Source organism: Sceloporus undulatus, chromosome 4 (genome assembly GCF_019175285.1).
Source record: "Sceloporus undulatus isolate JIND9_A2432 ecotype Alabama chromosome 4, SceUnd_v1.1, whole genome shotgun sequence".
Taxonomy (NCBI): Eukaryota; Metazoa; Chordata; class Lepidosauria; order Squamata; family Phrynosomatidae; genus Sceloporus; species Sceloporus undulatus.
Genome location: NC_056525.1, coordinates 55,933,045 through 55,950,345, shown reverse-complemented (window position 1 = coordinate 55,950,345; position 17,301 = coordinate 55,933,045). Strand labels below are relative to the sequence as shown.

The 17,301-nt window shown below is 40.6% G+C and overlaps 2 protein-coding genes across 3 annotated transcripts in view; both read left to right on the top strand.

Moving 5' to 3' along the window:
* The window catches only part of CR2 (complement C3d receptor 2), a 49,063-nt gene extending 45,418 nt beyond the window's left edge, over positions 1 to 3,645 (top strand). The window contains exons 26-27 of the mRNA XM_042464289.1: positions 1,830 to 1,944; positions 3,054 to 3,645. Of these exons, the coding sequence (XP_042320223.1) occupies positions 1,830 to 1,908 (79 nt within the window). The 3' untranslated portion in view covers positions 1,909 to 1,944; positions 3,054 to 3,645. The remainder of the gene's footprint in view (positions 1 to 1,829; positions 1,945 to 3,053) is intronic.
* A 2,319-nt stretch (positions 3,646 to 5,964) lies between these two features.
* The window catches only part of LOC121928683 (complement component receptor 1-like protein), a 37,662-nt gene continuing 26,325 nt past the window's right edge, over positions 5,965 to 17,301 (top strand). For both annotated transcript variants that reach the window (XM_042463744.1, XM_042463745.1), the window contains exons 1-3: positions 5,965 to 6,069; positions 11,113 to 11,316; positions 15,852 to 16,031. In XM_042463744.1, the coding sequence (XP_042319678.1) occupies positions 5,982 to 6,069; positions 11,113 to 11,316; positions 15,852 to 16,031 (472 nt within the window). In that variant the 5' untranslated portion in view covers positions 5,965 to 5,981. The remainder of the gene's footprint in view (positions 6,070 to 11,112; positions 11,317 to 15,851; positions 16,032 to 17,301) is intronic.

The following is a 17,301-nucleotide window of genomic DNA, read 5'->3' as shown; positions in this document are numbered from 1 at the left end:
ACAGAGCAGACCTAGGGCTAAAGTAAGGTATAGAGGAATTTTGAAGCAAGGTCTGCCCTGCTTTAAATGGATATGGTCATGGCACAATTTTATTACTAGAAGCACTGGACTTTTTAAAAATAACTTGTTTTATAGTTTATTATTGCATTTTAAATGCTATGGATAAGATGCAGATTTTTTCATATCCCCCCTCAAAAAAAAATACCCTTTTGAAAATGTGGTCTTCAAATGAGTAATGACTACCTTAAGTCCCCCTGACTTTAACGGATTAAATCTAGATCCAAGTTTAACATGTCCAAGCATAAGCTTTTGTGGACTAGAACAGGCCATCAAGTATTTCATCTGCTTACATTGCAATCAAGCTTCATCTTAGAAGATGGAACATTTTAATACTATCAAGTCACATTCTGTTGCAGAATTTATACAGAACTAGGCCTGGAAGGCAGGCATTTTATGAAACGGTTGTCTTCCTGAAGTGCTGCAAACAATGTGCCCAAATTTCAGCTACGTATCATGTGCCAATTTATAACACACACCCCGCAACAACAACCCCCCCCCCCCAAAAAAAACCTCAAAACCCAAAACCCAGCTGGAACAAAATCTACTCTCCATTTTGCCAAAAATGTTGATGGCTGAAGCATCGCAACAACAAAGTTGTTATGAATTCCCAGATGTGAAAACTCCTCCACTACTCAAATAGGAAAGCAGCAAGTATGTGTTCACTCTTTTCCTTTTTTATTCCTAGATTGTATGCCTTTGGAGGGCTGTTTTATTGTTTATCTTTGTATAGCACTATGTACATTGATGGTGCAGCAACAACAAAATCATGAGAGGCAGCTATGGAAGGACCTGGCACAGGCATCCAGATAGTTCACTACTAAACAGACAGATGTCTAGGGCCAAAGAAAGATGGAAACAAACAGCACCAGAAGTCTCAGAAAATATTGTTTAGCACATAATTTCACTCACAAGATATTTGAAATTCATAAACATTCATTATTAATATGACTGCCTTAGTTTCAGGACATGTGGACTATGTCAAGCAGCAGCATAGCAAATCTACCCACTGATGAACAGCTGGTTGCAGTCAGAAAAAGATTCACATTTGATATTCTATGCCAAATAAACTATGAAAATGTGGCATGAGCATTGGATTGCTGCAGTGCTAAAACATACACTAGAATAGCCTGTTACAGCTCAGGAATCCTAACTGTTACAGCATAAGGACAACAGTAGTTGAACCTTCTCTGAAGTTGCCAGCCACAGATGCTGGTGAATGGCCACATAGCCTGAAAAACCCACAAAAAACTATGTATGTCGGCCATGAAAGCCTTCGACTTCACAGTAGTTGAACCTTTATGTCCAATGGGAGACTTTTTTGTACCATCTTAGAACTGGCCAAAGGTCTACTAACCAAAAACCTAAAGTACGATGCCATTATTCAGTTTATTAAGTCATACACACACACACACACACACTCCTGTAAAATATATATATATATATATATATATATATATTTCCTGTAATCACTTTGGCACAATTTCTTATCCATCTGCACAAAGGTTAATAGAAAATAAACTACAAAATAACGATGTGTTTAATTACAAATCCCAGAAATATCTTTACCAACCAGCCTGCTCTTCTGGTTCGATGAGATTTCTGCAAGTTCATACCAACTGTTAGCAGCTCTAAACCTGGGTGTGTGGTTTTTTGGGGAAACATACAGTCCCAGTTCTGTGTTTGCCAAGATATGGGGGAATTAAGCTAAAAATTACAAAGGAGTTTTGCATATTTGACAATTCAATATTATTTGCTCCCTACTTCTTCAGCAAATATATTCCTGGAAAGAGAAAAATATATACAGGTCCAGTCAGTCAAGTTCAAGAACAGTCAAACATATCCGTCTGAAGGAGGAGTAAAAAGGCTTCTTTTTAATCGTGACAGGTAATAATATTATTCAAATGGACAACATTTTAGCTTTATAATACAAATGATTAGAATCCAATACTATAATAACATGTAGGACATATATAGTTTTTGAATGCATATGTATGTTTGAACACTGACTCGCTGGTTCACTGGTTCTGGAAGAATCTTTGTAGATTTTTAAATAAATGCAAGGGATGTCTTACTGAGGAGGGAGCAAGCTTGTTTTCTGCTGCTCCAGAGACTAGGACCCGGAGCAATAGATGCAAGCTACAGGAGAAGAGATTCCACCTCAACATTAGGAGGAACTTCCTGACAGTAAGGGCTGTTTGACAGTGGAACAAACTTCCTCGGAAGGTGATAGAGTCTCCTTCCTTGGAGGTCTTTAAACAGAGGCTGGATGGCCATCTGTCGGGGATGTTTTGATTGAGAGTTCCTGCATGGCAGGAGGTTAGACTGGATGGCCCTAGTGGTCTCTTCCAACTCTATGATTCTATGATGAGGTTTAGGCAGCTACAAATTAGAGATTTGTAGATTTCTGCATTAGAATTTCTAAATGTCAACATTTTTACAAAGATTGTTGCATGAAAATATTCAGAGTAATTTGGATCCTTCGCTTGCACCTCTAAGTGTATCAGAATTAGCACCAAGGTATCCAGGTGAGTGTTCTCCTGGATGAAATACTGTAATAATTTTATTATAAAAATATTATCCAATTTAGAGATGAGAGTGAGAGCCAGCATGGCATAGTGGTTTGAGGGCTGGGCTAGGACCCTAAAGGCCAGAGTTCTAATCCCCAGTGAGCATTGATACCCAATGACCTTGGGCAAGTCACACACTCTCAGCCTCAAAGGATGGCAGTGGCAAACCCCCTCTGAAGCAACTTGCCAAAAAAAACACACAAAAAAAAACTGTTATAGGTTTAGGATAGCCATAAGTTGGAAATGACTTGAAGATACACAACAACAACGAGGTTAGAGTAAGTGGTTGAACACAATACAAAATTGGCTAGCCTCTCTGGACTAACTGACACAATCAGTTTGTATCATTGTAAAATCTGCAACATCCTTCTAAAAATGACCATACAGTATTCTTGTTTATAAACATTATTTTTCTTTCCTCTCCAGGTGGAAATATTTTCCTTTACTGGTAATCTTCGAAACTTACTTATATTGGACATAAGCAACTTGCTGTATTCTACACTTTCTGAAAAGGACCTGCTTTATCGGTTTTGTTAATAAAACACTAACAGAAACTACTATTGTACAAAAATAACAGCATAACAAGTAACACACTGAGTCCTCATCATCACCACACAATGCTTTAAAAAGAGCAATGGAACAAATTACTTTTTTAAAGTTTTATTCATTTTGCACAAAGGAAAATCTTCATTCTAGGTAATGGCTTCTCCAATGGACTCCAGTTGCAGCAATGATAAATGAAAGACCACCAAAGATATGGCAATTATGCTAGTGCTGACTTCTATTCATATTTTAAAAAAATATTATTTTAGCAAGTTTTAAATCTTACTCTAGGATTAAATATTGCCTCCAGATTATTTCACTGATTTATATTTCAAAGCTAGCAATGAGAGGTTATATACAATTAAAGCATGGAAAGATTTGTTTTAAAATGTGAAATGTGTAATAGGTATCCAAGGGAAATAAAAATAATGTTATAGTATGTTCAGTGAAACATCTATAGCTTTTATACAAAAAATAAAGGTTTTCATATGTTTTATTATTTGTAATACTTATGTGTAGTTCATTTTCCATATCCAATAAGGAGCAAATACCTGTAGTTAATACATTATAATTAATTTACCATATCTACAGCAGTTTAGCTAATAATAGCAAGATATAAAGAGTAAAAAATGTATTTTTAAATAAAAACTTAAGATCTAGGCACTAAAAGAACTCCATCCTGATAAACTTGACCAGTTTATCACAATACTGAACAAAATGGTGTTTTAATATTAATAAAATAAATTTAAGTTTAATAAAAGTTTAAACACTAAGTTTATTGTCGACTATGGTATAGTCATAGGATGGTCCCAATCCTCAGACTGGATGGTGGAGATCCATTTGCTATAATCCCTCCACACACCATTTTGCTCTATGGTTGGTAATGGAAATGAGAAGAGAGGCATATTGCTGTACTTTAAGCTGCTGCCATAAAGATTGTAAATTAAGATGGGGAGCCTAATGTATGAAACAGTCTATTAAAATTAACATTCACTACCATGGGTTTTGCCCAAAATGGAACAGTAAATGAATGGAGATGCTGGAACACTGACTGAACAAGTTCCTAGCAGCCATCCTTTTCCGGAGATAGATTGGCAAATGCTCTCTAGGTGCTCTAGAACGTTGTCATAAAAAATACTGTATTTCTGCAGTCATAGTAAATCCGGCCATATACATACATATATACATACACACATATATATTAAATTACCCTAGACATTTTAATGGAATAAATAGGTAGCTGTTTGCTCAGGAGAGTTCACACTGTAGATGTATGTAATGATCTCCTAGGGGCAATGTGGAAAATATCACTTTGTCCATGGAACCGTCATGTAAAGATGTTAGTTAAAACCCACAATGGTTAGATTCCCTATTGTACAACAGCTCCAATCCATAATATTTTTTACTGCTACTATGGAGAAAGTGGAAATGAAGTTCACAAAAGAACATGTGTTTGGAGATAAAGCCGTACTTCTTTTTCTTGGTATAAAAGTGTTCATAGATGAATGTTACACAGGGATTACACTTTAGAACCTTTAGAACCTTAAACCATAATTTATGTAGAATTCAAAGATATAGCTGTGTTAGTCTGTAGAATCAGTATGTAGAGAAATCTTGTAGCACCTTTGAGACTCACTGAAAGAAAGAAATTGGCAGCATGAGCTTTCCTAGACTTCAGTCTGCTTCCTCAGATGCATTTGGTGGAGTGGAAGTAGACTGAAGCCTACGAAAGCTCATGCTGCGCCAATGTCTTTCTTTCAGTGAGTCTCAAAGGTGCTGCAAGATCTCTCTGTGCCATAATTTATGTGGTACCCTTCAAGGCAGCACAGTTTAGAATTTGCCACATGACAAACAAAAATGCTTAGCAATAGCAATAGTCTAGCAGAATGAAGGATACTAGCACAAAACACACACACACACACAACTCTGAGAATCTGTTGTTGAAAAATACGTCCCCTGCTCTCTCAAGTGTTGTGAATATATATATATATATATATATATATATATATATATATATATATTGTGTGTGTGTGTATATATATATATATATATATATTTTATGTGTGTGTGTGTGTATATATATATATACATAAATATGGGGAATCAGGATGGTGTAGTGATTTGAGCGTTGGACTAGGACTTTGGAGAATAGGGTTTAATGCCTAACTCGCCTGATGAAACCCATTGTGTGACCTTGGGCAAGTCACACTCTCTCAGCCTCAGAAGATGGTGATGGCAATGGCAAAACCTGTCTGAAGAAACTTGCCAAGAAAACCCCATGACAGGTTTGCCTTAGGGTCGCTGAACCTCAGAAACGACTTGAAGGCACACAACACACCCACCCACCCACCCATATATATATAATATATATATTGAGGTATTTTAATCTTTGTACGCCGCTTTGTCTCTTCAAAAAGCAGGATAGAACAAAAGTTTTATTATTATTATTTATTACGCGTGTGTATGTGTGTGTGTGCATAGTTTTTTTCCCCCGAAACAGTACCCTTGTTTTAAATCTATATATCTATATATTGCCCTACAGAATGGGGCTAACTTTCTTTCCATGGCTCTCCCTAGAAATGCTTTACATCAGAGTTTCTGACCGTTAGTCCTCCCTGAGGCGAGCCAGGCGACGGTTGCCATGACTCCGCTCCCAGCCCCAGCGCCCCTCCCCCCCAGCGGAGGCGCGTGCCGTTATTGCTTCCGTCACGCGCCACCAGGGACGCTCGAGCTCCCCGCGCGAATCACAACGCCCTCGCGCCTCTCCCGCGCACGCGCACTCGGGGCCCTTGACGCCCACGCGAGGGCGCCATGCAACGGTCATGGCGGCGCCCCCGCGGGAGTTTCCCGTCCTTGTGGCTGTTGACGACGCTGCTCGTCTTCCCCCAGGGGTCGATGGGTGGGTAAGGAGGAGGAGGCTCCGGCCCTCTTCCCCGTCTCTTGCCGTCTCTCGAGGGGTTCAGCCTCCCAAGGCTTGGCATTGGTCCCTAAACTGTGCTCTTTTAAGAGCCTTTGGACTACAGCTCCCAGAAGCCTCAGCCATGTTAGCCAATAGAGTGGGATTCTGGGAGCTGAAGTCCAAAATCCCTTAAAAAGAGCACAGTTTGGCGACCACTACTCTGTAGAGAGACAGTGTAGCCTAGTGGTCCCCAAACTGTGCTCTTTAAGGGATTTTGGACTACAACTCCCAGAAGCCTCAGTCATGTTGGCCAGTAGCCTGGGATTCTGGGAGCTGAAGTCCCCTGAGATAGTTGACGCATACACGCACACACACTCATCCCTCCATATTTGCAGCTGTGATATTTGCGGATTTGATTATTCATGAATTTGATTAATATGTTCTCTCTAGGAATCTCTAGGTCCTCCAGTGCAACTCTGTGAGCAACTTTAACTAAAAGTTGCACTGAAAGACCTAGAGATTCCTAGAGAGAACACTCTACTGGGCCTTTGTAGCTACTCCAGTGCCATTCTATGGTCAGTGTCTGTCAGAACTTGACCACAGAGTTGCACTGGAGGACCTAGAGATTCCTAGAGAGGTGTCCTCTCAGGTCAGAAAAAATTGTGTTTTTGTTATTTGCAGTTTTTCCATATTCACCGGGTCTTGTGCCTCTAACCCTGGCGAATATGGAGGGACAAGTGTACACACCAATCCCTCCACATTTGTAGCTTTGATTATTTGCAGATTTGATTAATACAGTATGCTCTCTCTAGGGATCTCTAGCTCAGTGGTCCCCAAACTGTGCTCTTGAAGGGATTTTGGACTTCAGCTCCCAGAATCCCAGACTATTGGCCAACATGGCTGAGGCCAAAAATCTCTTAAAGGGGCACACTTTGGGGACCTCCGCTCTACATCCTCCAGAGAAATTCTGCTGGAAATTGACCATAGAGTTGCACTGGAGGGCCTAAAGATTCCTATGGAAACACTTCCCTGGGCATTTGTAGGTCCTCCAGCATGATTCTATGGCCAGATTCTGGCAGATGTTGGCCACAGAGTTCTGCTAGAGGACCTAGAAATTCCTAGAGAGGTGTTCTCTCAGGTTAAAAAAAAGTACTATTTATTTGTTTGCAGTTTTTTCCGCTTTCACCATGGTCCTGTGCCCCTAAACACAGCAAATGTGGGGGGAGAAAAGTGTGTGTGTGTATACATATATACATGGACCTCAGCAGGGAGATAAAGATAGTGAGACTTGGGAGACATTCATTCACAGGGTCACCATGAGTTGAGTTGGACTCAAAAGCAACAACAGCACACACACACACACACACACACATAGAGGCATATGTATTTTGATTTGTGTGTGTATGTATATGATTGATATAAGCAAAATATATATGCCGATATGTATGTGTGTGTGTGTGTGTGTATATATATATTTATATCTGCTGTTGTTAGTTGCTTTTGAGTCAACCTGGATTCACACACATACACACATATATAATGTGATATATACACACATATATGAGATTTATATATGTATCGTACGTATTCACAGACCTGAAGCAAAATGTGCATATATATATTGTTGTTAGTTACTTTTCAGTCAACCATGACTCATACAGACTGGAGGAGGCATTGTCCCCATCATCAAAAAAGGGGAAAAAGAGGATCCCAACAATTATCCTCCAGTTAGTCTGACATCAATAACAGGAAAGATTCTAGAGCAGATCATTAAACAGAGAGTCTGTGAAAATCTAAAAAGCAATGCCATAATCACAAAAAGTCAACATGGGTTTCAGAGAAAGAAGGCATGCCAGACAAATCTAATCTCTTTTTTGGATAAAATTACCAGTTTGTTAGATGAAGGGATATTGTGGATATAGTATTTCTTGATTTCAGTAAGGCCTTTGACAAGGTTTCCCATGACATTCTTGCAAACAAGCTTGTAAAATGTGGACTAGACAAGGTAACTGTTACATGGATTTGTAATTGGTTGACCGGCCAAACCGAAAGGGTGCTCAACAACGGCTGCTTTTCATCCTATATCCACAGCATTCCCTTCATCGAACAAGGTGGTAATTTTATCAAAGAAAGAGATTAGATTTGTCTGGCATGACTTGTTTCTCTGAAACCCGTGTTGACTTTTTGTGATTATGGCATTTTTGAATTGTAACGCCCAGAACTGAACACAGTATTCCAGGTGGGGCCTGACCAGAGCAGAATAAAGTGGCACTATTATTTCCCTTGATCTAGACTGGATGGCCCTTGCAGTCTCTTCCAACTCTGTGATTGTATGATTGATACAGCCTAAAATGGTACTGTATTGGCCTTTTTAGCTACCTCATCACACTGTTGACTCATATTCAACTTGTGGTCTACCTGGACTCCTAGATCCCTTTCACACGCAGTCTCCTTAAGCCAGGTGTCCAAGTAAACCACAACTTGAACATGAGTCAACAGTGTGATGAGGCAGCTAAAAAGACCAATGCGATTTTAGGCTGCATCAACAGAAGTATAGTGTCTAAATCAAGGGAAGTCATAGTGCCACTCTATTCTGCTTTGGTCAGGCCCCACCTGAAATACTGTGTCCAGTTCTGGACAACACAATTCAAAAAGGATGTTGAGAAACTGGAGCCTTCCTTGGAAGTCTTTAAACAGAGGCTGGGTAGCCATCTGTCAGGCATGCTTTGATTGACAGTTCCTGCATGGCAGGGGGTTGGACTGGATGGCCCTTGTGGTCTCTTCCAACTCTACGATTCTATGCTTCTATGCTTCTGTTACACACACACACACACAAACACACACACACACACATATTGCCAAACTGTTTAAGGATATAGACACTTTCCTCTATGTGTGTATGTGCGTGTAAAGGTAAACGTTTTCCCTTTTACAAGGTTGTCAAGCCTTAGGAAGTGTGTTCCACTGTTGAACAGCTCTTAATATTAGGAAGTTCTTTGAGGTGAAATTTCTTTTCCTGTAGTTTGCATCTGTTGCTCTGTGTCCTATTTTCTGGAGCTGCAGCAAACAAGCTTTCTCCAAGAAGCCAAGAGTGAGGTGGAAGACGTTAACAGACACAAGACTTAATGGGGGCTATAATTTACCAGATTTATACCTCTACTATCAAACCAATATCTTAGTCTGGCTCTGAGATCGGATCAGACTTAAAAATCAAAAGCTTCTAAGCCTCTAGGGATTTAATTTACGCCACGGGTGGCATGCATACCTTAGGTATAGTAAAGATAAGATACACAAAAACTTTGAGCATCACTTCATCCGAAAATTGATCTTTGCGATATGGAAAAAAATTAAACCAACCTTTTACTCAAAGATACCAGGTTGGTTATCTCCTCAAGAGGCTTTATTAGAAAGAACAAAGATAAAGAGCAGATAGCTAAGATATCAGGATTTGTTAAAAAGAACAACCAACAACAATACATAATGAGATCAATAAAAGAAATTCCAGAATTCGAACCAAAAACCCACTGGTTGGTCTACAGCCAGTTGATGGAAAGATATAAATCAGACAAAAAGGAATTTGATTTCGATCATCAGAAAAATGAATTAGATGAGGTTTTAAAAGAAAATGTATCCAAACATGTTGTCCCCAATGGGGACCTGTGCATGCGACTGCACTGCCTTCGTTGTCCCCAATGATAGTGCATGTATGCAGCCACACCACCATTAGGGACAATGGGACTTGAGGTCCCATGGTTTTTGTTATTCTCAGAGGGTCTGGAACAGATCTCCTGTGGATACTGAGGCCCCATTGTATATTCCGCTTTTGAAAAAAGGCTTCTTGCTTAACAAGTGGAGATGTCTTCCAGTTTGACTGGAAAAACTCAAACAGTCAATGCAGCTGCTTTTACACCCATTTGCAGCTATGACAGGCCTCTTCGTCGTGTATGAATGTTAACAAGCCTGAATCTTTGCCACAGAAGATTTAGATTGCAGTTCTGCACTCACCTACTTAGGAGTAAATAAGGCTCACTGAATTCAGTGGGACTACTGAGTAAGAATGTTACAGTATTCTGTAGGGCTGTTGTCTTAAGCATACTTATCTGGGACATTCCCAGTGAGCTCAGTAGGGCTTCTGAATAGGATTGCATTTCAAAATACTGACCTTCACTGTACAAATTTAATTCAGTATATTCAACTAAAATATCTCTGTAAAAGTAGATTCAGAAAGGGGATATGGATTTCTTAATAATTTTTATGTTTTTCGCAGATTCCAGAAAATAAGATATGTAAAATTTCACAGAAAAATGTGCAAAACTACAACATGTGTATGTTATAGGTTTCAAACTATTCATATACTTTTAGTCTGCTTTTGGGGCTATTGCAAAAGTATTTCTTTTTCTTTTAAATTACTTTTTACTTTTCACTTTTCAAGAGTGAAAGGGCTTTTTTCATTTCAGTTTAACCAAAAGGTCCAGAGAAACTGAGCCTTAAATATCAAGTTTGATATTTGTCATTTAATGCCAATTTTTAATACTTGGCATTTAATGCCAGTTTCCCCTTCACATGTGTATTGTTAGAAGCTATTATCACTTTTATAATTAGGCTTTATTGTTTATATTTTGATACATTACAGTGGACCCTCCACACTTACAGGGGTTTGGGGTACAAGACTCCTGTGAAAGTGGAAAAACTGCACAGTAAAATACACTACTTTTTTTTACTTGGGAAAGCCTCACTAAGAATCTCTAGGTCCTTGAGGGCAGTTCTGTGGTTAAGATATGCCTGAAGTTGACCATGAAATTGGCCTGGAGGATCTACAAATGCCTAGGGAAGTGTTCTTCTAGGATTCTCTAGGACTTCCAGTGTGACTTTTGGCAGATGTTGGCAATAGGGTCGTGCTGGAGGACCTAGAGATTCCTAGAGAAAACATAGTAATCAAATCTGCAATAGTCAAAGCTGTAAATGTGGAAGGCCGACTGTAGTTGTAATAAATAATGCAGTAGAGAATATGGTGTTTATTTTGTTTTTTAAAATGATTCCTAGGTGATTGCAATACAGCTCTCTTGCCTGTGTTTGCTTATTCTGAGCCTGTATACGACCGACTTCCAGCTTCTGTTCGAGTTTCTGTTCCAAATGGCTATTCAATTAAATACAAATGTAAACCAGGTTTTGCAAGGATCCCTGGAAGAAGTGAAACCACTATATGCATCAACGATGCTTGGTCACCAGTGCAAGATGTTTGTGCTGGTATGTTGTTGTTGTTGCTGCTGCTGCTATTATTACATATACCCCTGATAGCTACAAAGATGAGAGTTTGTTATTAATTTTAATTTTTGAAATTGTAAAATCTTTACATTGTCAATTCATAAAAATAAAATTCAGCACTATCAAAGCCTTTTTACAGGGAATAGGGCTATGACTGGCGTATTCTAGCTCTGAGGAATAGTTTATGACTGTTTTGGTGTGGGAGGTACTGTATAACTATTGTTATCTATTTTCTTAGTATGTTGGCTTTTTCTAGGGAACTCCAGGATGAAGGTAGTGAAATTGATCATAGCAGTTATGCAATTTGTTAAGAGGTATGTAGTCAATGGGCAGCTTGAAGGCACATACACCCACGGCCACACCCAGACACAAGTATGCTGTGTGAATAGCTTAAAGAGTTTCTGCAGCTCCCCTATAGCTTTTTAAGATCTGAGCATACAGTCTTCATGAATTCATTACTAAGTAAGCTCTTCCCTGTGCCAGCTATGGGTAACATAAATAAATTGGAATTTTACCTAGCACCAAAAGGACATTTTTTTTCAAAATCATAAACTAATGCCAGTGGCTACTTATTTCAGTCGTATATCCACTTGACACATGAAAACAATTCTTTTTCCAGTGATAGAAGGCAGGACTATCCTGTGAACAGGTCGGCTTCTCTTTTCTCGCTCTTTCAGGCAGGAAGTGCTAAAAAAACTTGCATATAGCCACCACTAGAGGGAGCCAAACCCCTTGGAAGCTCCAGTTTCGTTTCCTGCCTTTGCTCTGCTCAGACGTCTTTTTTGCAGCTCTCTACAGTATCTGCCTTTTACTTCTCCTTTTCTATTCTAATAGAGAGGACATGTCTGGAGAGTCCCTGGACATGTTGCGCAAACACTCCATTCATTCCTTCAGCCTGGAGGAGGAAGAGACCAGCCACCCCAGCGACAAAAGGGCCAGGTCAGAGGAGGGAGAACCCTCGTCTCCGCACCAGTTAGGGCCCCTCCGCACGCTTCCCTTCTGGGATTGGGACCGAACCACGGATGACCACCAAGTGAACCTGCGCGTGAGTACCATCCCCGCGCAGCCGGACCCTTCCCTACAACTCCTTCCTCCAGAGCTTGCCACCTTCATCACCTCTTTGATTTCTTTGCAAGCAGCAACATTATTGGGCCATCAACAGGGGTTCCTGGTCTCCTCTCTATCCCCAGGAAAAGTGGACACTCCTCCTCTACACCAGGGAGACCCTTCCCGCCAACACTCTCCAGTGGTTCTGGGTGTCCCCCAACAAGACAGTGTTCCCCCCCCCCCATCCTCCCCTGTTCCCCACTCATCCCTGGACTCTATTCCCTCCTCTGAAAGGGGTATATTTGTCCCCAGACAAGCCTCTTTTAGGCGCCAACCTCCAAAAGGTGGGAAAAGTCTTAAGGGTGCCCCTTCTAAACACGAAGACAAGCAACCAGCGCCCTCTGCTGCCCAAACCACCAAAGCCAAAAAGTCTAAACCAACTCTGCCTTCCCATTCCTCTCTTGAAGAGGATGATGCAGACATTGTCGACTCTCTTCCCCAACCAGGGGAGGAAGGTGAACTATCCTTAGATGAGCTATCTGATGAAACTCAAGGGGATGACCTCTTACCACCATCTTCTGCCAGACTGTTTGTCGCTGATGACTTCCAAATATTGCCTTAAAAAGCCATTAGAGCCCTAGAACTCTTTGAACCTGTTCCCATTCCACAACCACAGGACACTGATCTTCCAAAGGGAAAAGGAGAATCATTCCCTAAGCCAGGGTCTTCCACCTCTGAAGTCCCTTTCACAGCAGATTTCCTGAAGGTGGTCAGGTAAGAAGGATTCAGCGACTAATGATTGCCTCCATAGATTGTGTTCCTTGGGCTCGTTTTCATTCAAGGGAGCTCCATTGGTTCTTGCTGCCATACCAGAGTCACATCATGCTCAAAATCAACAAGAGACTGATACTCCCATCCACAGTCAGGCATTCTTTTCAATGGTGGATGTCCAACAATCTCATAAAAGGCCAAATGCTTTAGCCTCCTCAAGAACTCCAACTGACAACAGATGCCAGCCTGAGGGCTGGGGAGTGACAATAGACAACTCGGTTGCTCAAGGAAAATTGAATGTTCATGAATGATTTCACAGTATAAATTTCTTAGAACTCAGAGCTATACGACTGGCCCTGATGTCTTTTGCTCCTCAAATCAAAGATAGCTCTATCCTAGTCAGGATGGACAACATGTCCACCAAAGCACACATTGACCGACAAGGAGGAACAAGGTCTAACTCTCTAATGAGAGAATCCCAATTGCTTCTGGAATGGTCAGAAAGACATCTTCTGTCAATCAGGGCAGAACACATCAAGGGAACTCTGAACCCAAGGGCTGACTGGCTCAGCAGACAAAACATAGACCAGTCGGAATGGCATCTTCATCCCCAGGTGTTCAGGTGGATAACACTCAGGTTTGGAATCCCACAGATAGACCTATTTGCATTTCCAATAAACAATCAGGTTCCGCGCTTCTACTCCTGCTTTCGAACACAAGGGACAGAACAGATAGATGCCCCTCATGTCCTGTGGCCCAGAGGGATTCTATATGCCTTTCCCCCAACATCCATGATCAAAAGGTGCCTATAAAAGGCAAGAAAAGAAAAAAACAACCTTGATCCTAATAGCACCACATTGGCCACGAAGACCATGGTTCTCTGAACTCATATCCATGTCACAGATAGTCCTCAAACTACCGATCCGTCCAGACCTTCTATCACAGGATCAGATATATCATCCGGACCCACAGTTGCTCAATCTTCATGCGTGGAAATTGTGTGCCAGAACATGATACATGACGGCCTACCAATAGAAGTGGCAGAGACCATCATAAAGGCCAGGCGGCCTTCCACCACAAGGATTTATGAATATTCCTACATAGCCTTTGTCTGCTGGTGTAAGATCAAAAAGATGTCCTCTTACATACCTACAGTCAGTTCTCTATTGTCATACTTACAAGAAGGGCTAAACAAGGGTCTCAAACCAAACACACTAAAGAGACAGGTATCTGCCATAACATCGGTTCCCCCTCAGAAACAGTCTACCAAACTCTCTAACAACTACTATGTCAGAAGGTTCCTAAGGGCCGCTACCCTCATCAGGCCACCTATGGTTCATCATTATCCCAACTGGGATCTCCACACAGTTCTGTCAGCACTCACTAAGCCTCCATTTGAACCCCTAAAAGCTACAGACATAAAATACCTCACCTGGAAGGTTCTCTTTCTCATCGCAATCATGTCCACTAAAAGAGTTTCAGAGATAGGAGCGCTTTCCATTCGTGAAGAGCTGTGTGCTTTCAGAGAAGACTCTGTCATATTACAATTAGATCAATCTTTCATCACCAAGGTTAACTCCACATTCCATAGGTCTCAGGACATCATGCTACTTTCTTTTTGTCCTCACCCTAAAAAAGATTTAGAAAAAACATGGCATACACTTGACGTTCGCTGAACTCTACGAATATACATAAAGAGAACTCAGAACTTTCGCTTGACTTTATCACCTTCCAGAAAAATTCAATAGGAAAGAAGGCATTGACCGCCACTCTCTCAAAATGGATTCGCTCCTGCATTCTGACATGTCATTCTTTATCAGGATCCTCTCCAACTGGTCCAGTTTATGCTCACTCTACAAGGAGCGCTTCAACATCAGCTGCACTATTCACAAACGCATCCTTAGCTGAGATATGTAGAGCAGCCACATGGTCGTCGGTATCTACCTTTGTCCGACATTATAGATTAGACTCTACTCAGTCTTCTGAAGCTGCATTCAGAAGACGGGTACTACAGGCTGTAGTGCACCATTAGCCAAGATTTACATTCCCACCCAGGAATAGGGAGCTTTATTACCTCCCGTTCACAGGATGGTCCTGTCTTCTATCGCTGGAAAAACATACATTGACTCACCTTCATGAGATGTTGGTTTTCAGCGATGAAAGGCAGGAACATCCTTCCCTCCCACTCTGTTATTATCTTAACTGGCTACGTTCTTGAGTGTTGACCATGTTTGGCCTTGCATCTTTTATTGTTATAAGTTTAGTCTAGTTCATCGGCTGTTCTATCAACTGAAGCTTCCAAGGCGGGTTGGCCCCCTCTAGTGGTGGCTATATGCAAGTTTTTTAGCATTTCCTGCCTGACAGAGTGAGAAAAGAGGAGCCAACCCCGTTCACAGGATGTTCCCGCCTTTCACCTCTGAAAACCAACATCTTACGAAGGTGAGTCAATGTATATTTTAGAAACAGCTATATAACACTGAAGTCATTTATTCACTTCAAAGGAATTTTTTACTTGTGTTGGCAAATATATAAGCATTCTTGGCAGTAATTATATTTCATTAGTAACTTGATTTCTAATTGAATTGCATAGGAGTACGTTATTTTTTAAAGTTTGATGTAGAATATAGTGTTTCGTAAAAAGTATAAATTGCAATTTTCAATTTGCTGATGGTTATAAAAATATTCATGTCAATTTTCAGTGTTGAACTGTGAACATCCCGTTGTTGAAAATGGAATAAATTTAAATCGATTTAAACAATCATATACAAGTGGCGACAATGTGACATTTGAATGTAATACTGGATATTACATGGCTGGAAGTTACTTCATTCAGTGTGTGGGGGATAAATGGCTCCCTGAAGTACCGTCTTGTAAAAAAAGTAAGATTTTGTTGATTATCAATTATATTTCTTGCTTTAACCGTTATCTGCTGAAACTTGTGCCCTTGACAATATATTATAAAAGAGACTGGAAATCTATATTCTAATTCCTCTTCTTTTCTGCCTTCTGGTGTCATGTAGGGCCATATTCTGGAAACTTATACTGAAATAGCATAATGAATAGTGGCAAAGTAGTGGATTAGTGAGAGGCTGCTCCAAATTATAATGGTATTTTAACTTAGGACCAGCATGGACCAGCTCTAAGAGCTGGCTTCCTGGCGGCTTGGGGGCATGACATGTGCCCCAGGGCGTCTTGGGCTGGGCAGCTTCAAGCCGTCCCTTGATGCCATCTGTTCCACTCCATACTTTATATTATGAATTGGCCTTAGAAGGACATAGAGGAAATAACAGTATGATCAGCCTTCTCGAGCAGAAGTCTTGGCAAGTGGAAACCAAGGCAACAAGTAATTCAAAGCTAGAGTTTATTTGGGGTCATAGATCATAATAATAATAATAATAATATTTATTTATATACCGCTATTCCATTTGATCACAGCGGTGTACAACAATTCCAATGACGATACAATACAAGATAAAAATTGCAATAGATAATTAAAACTTGCAAAACAGTGCACAGTATACATAAAATCAACATTAAACCAAGCCAGCAATATACTCGAAGATGTTAATCATATCGGGGGGGGGGGGGCACACATAGTCTTTCCAGGCCAGGCCTCATCTCTCCCCCTCAAGATGGTGGTCGGGGGGAGGGCTCTTAGTCTTGCCAGGCCAGGCCTCGTCTCTCCCCCTCAAGATGGTGGTCGGGGGGAGAGCTCTTAGTCTTGCCAGGCCAGGCCTCGTAATCGTAATCATCATTGAGACATTAGTTCATGTACATAACAGTATTCAGCAGAGAGAGGAAGAACTGGAGATAACGAACCAGCAAAACTAAGGTCAGCCGGTTTAAATGGGAAACACCAAAATAAGCAATAAGTGCAAAATAACCCTCTTGCCTGGGCAAGAACTAGAACATAAAATCATACTATTTATAGGAAATATACTTTATAAAAAATTAAATGGTCAAAAAGGCTCTTGCTAACTGTTGTGTTTATTCTAGAATAAGCATTGTACATGTTCACTGTGGTAATTTAGCAAGCAGTACTGAGTGTTGTATTGTATCACTGTTCATTATAGATATAGATGGCAAAATGCTAACATGGGACAGAGAAAAGGCAGAATTACTCAACACCATCTTTGCTTCAGTCTTCAC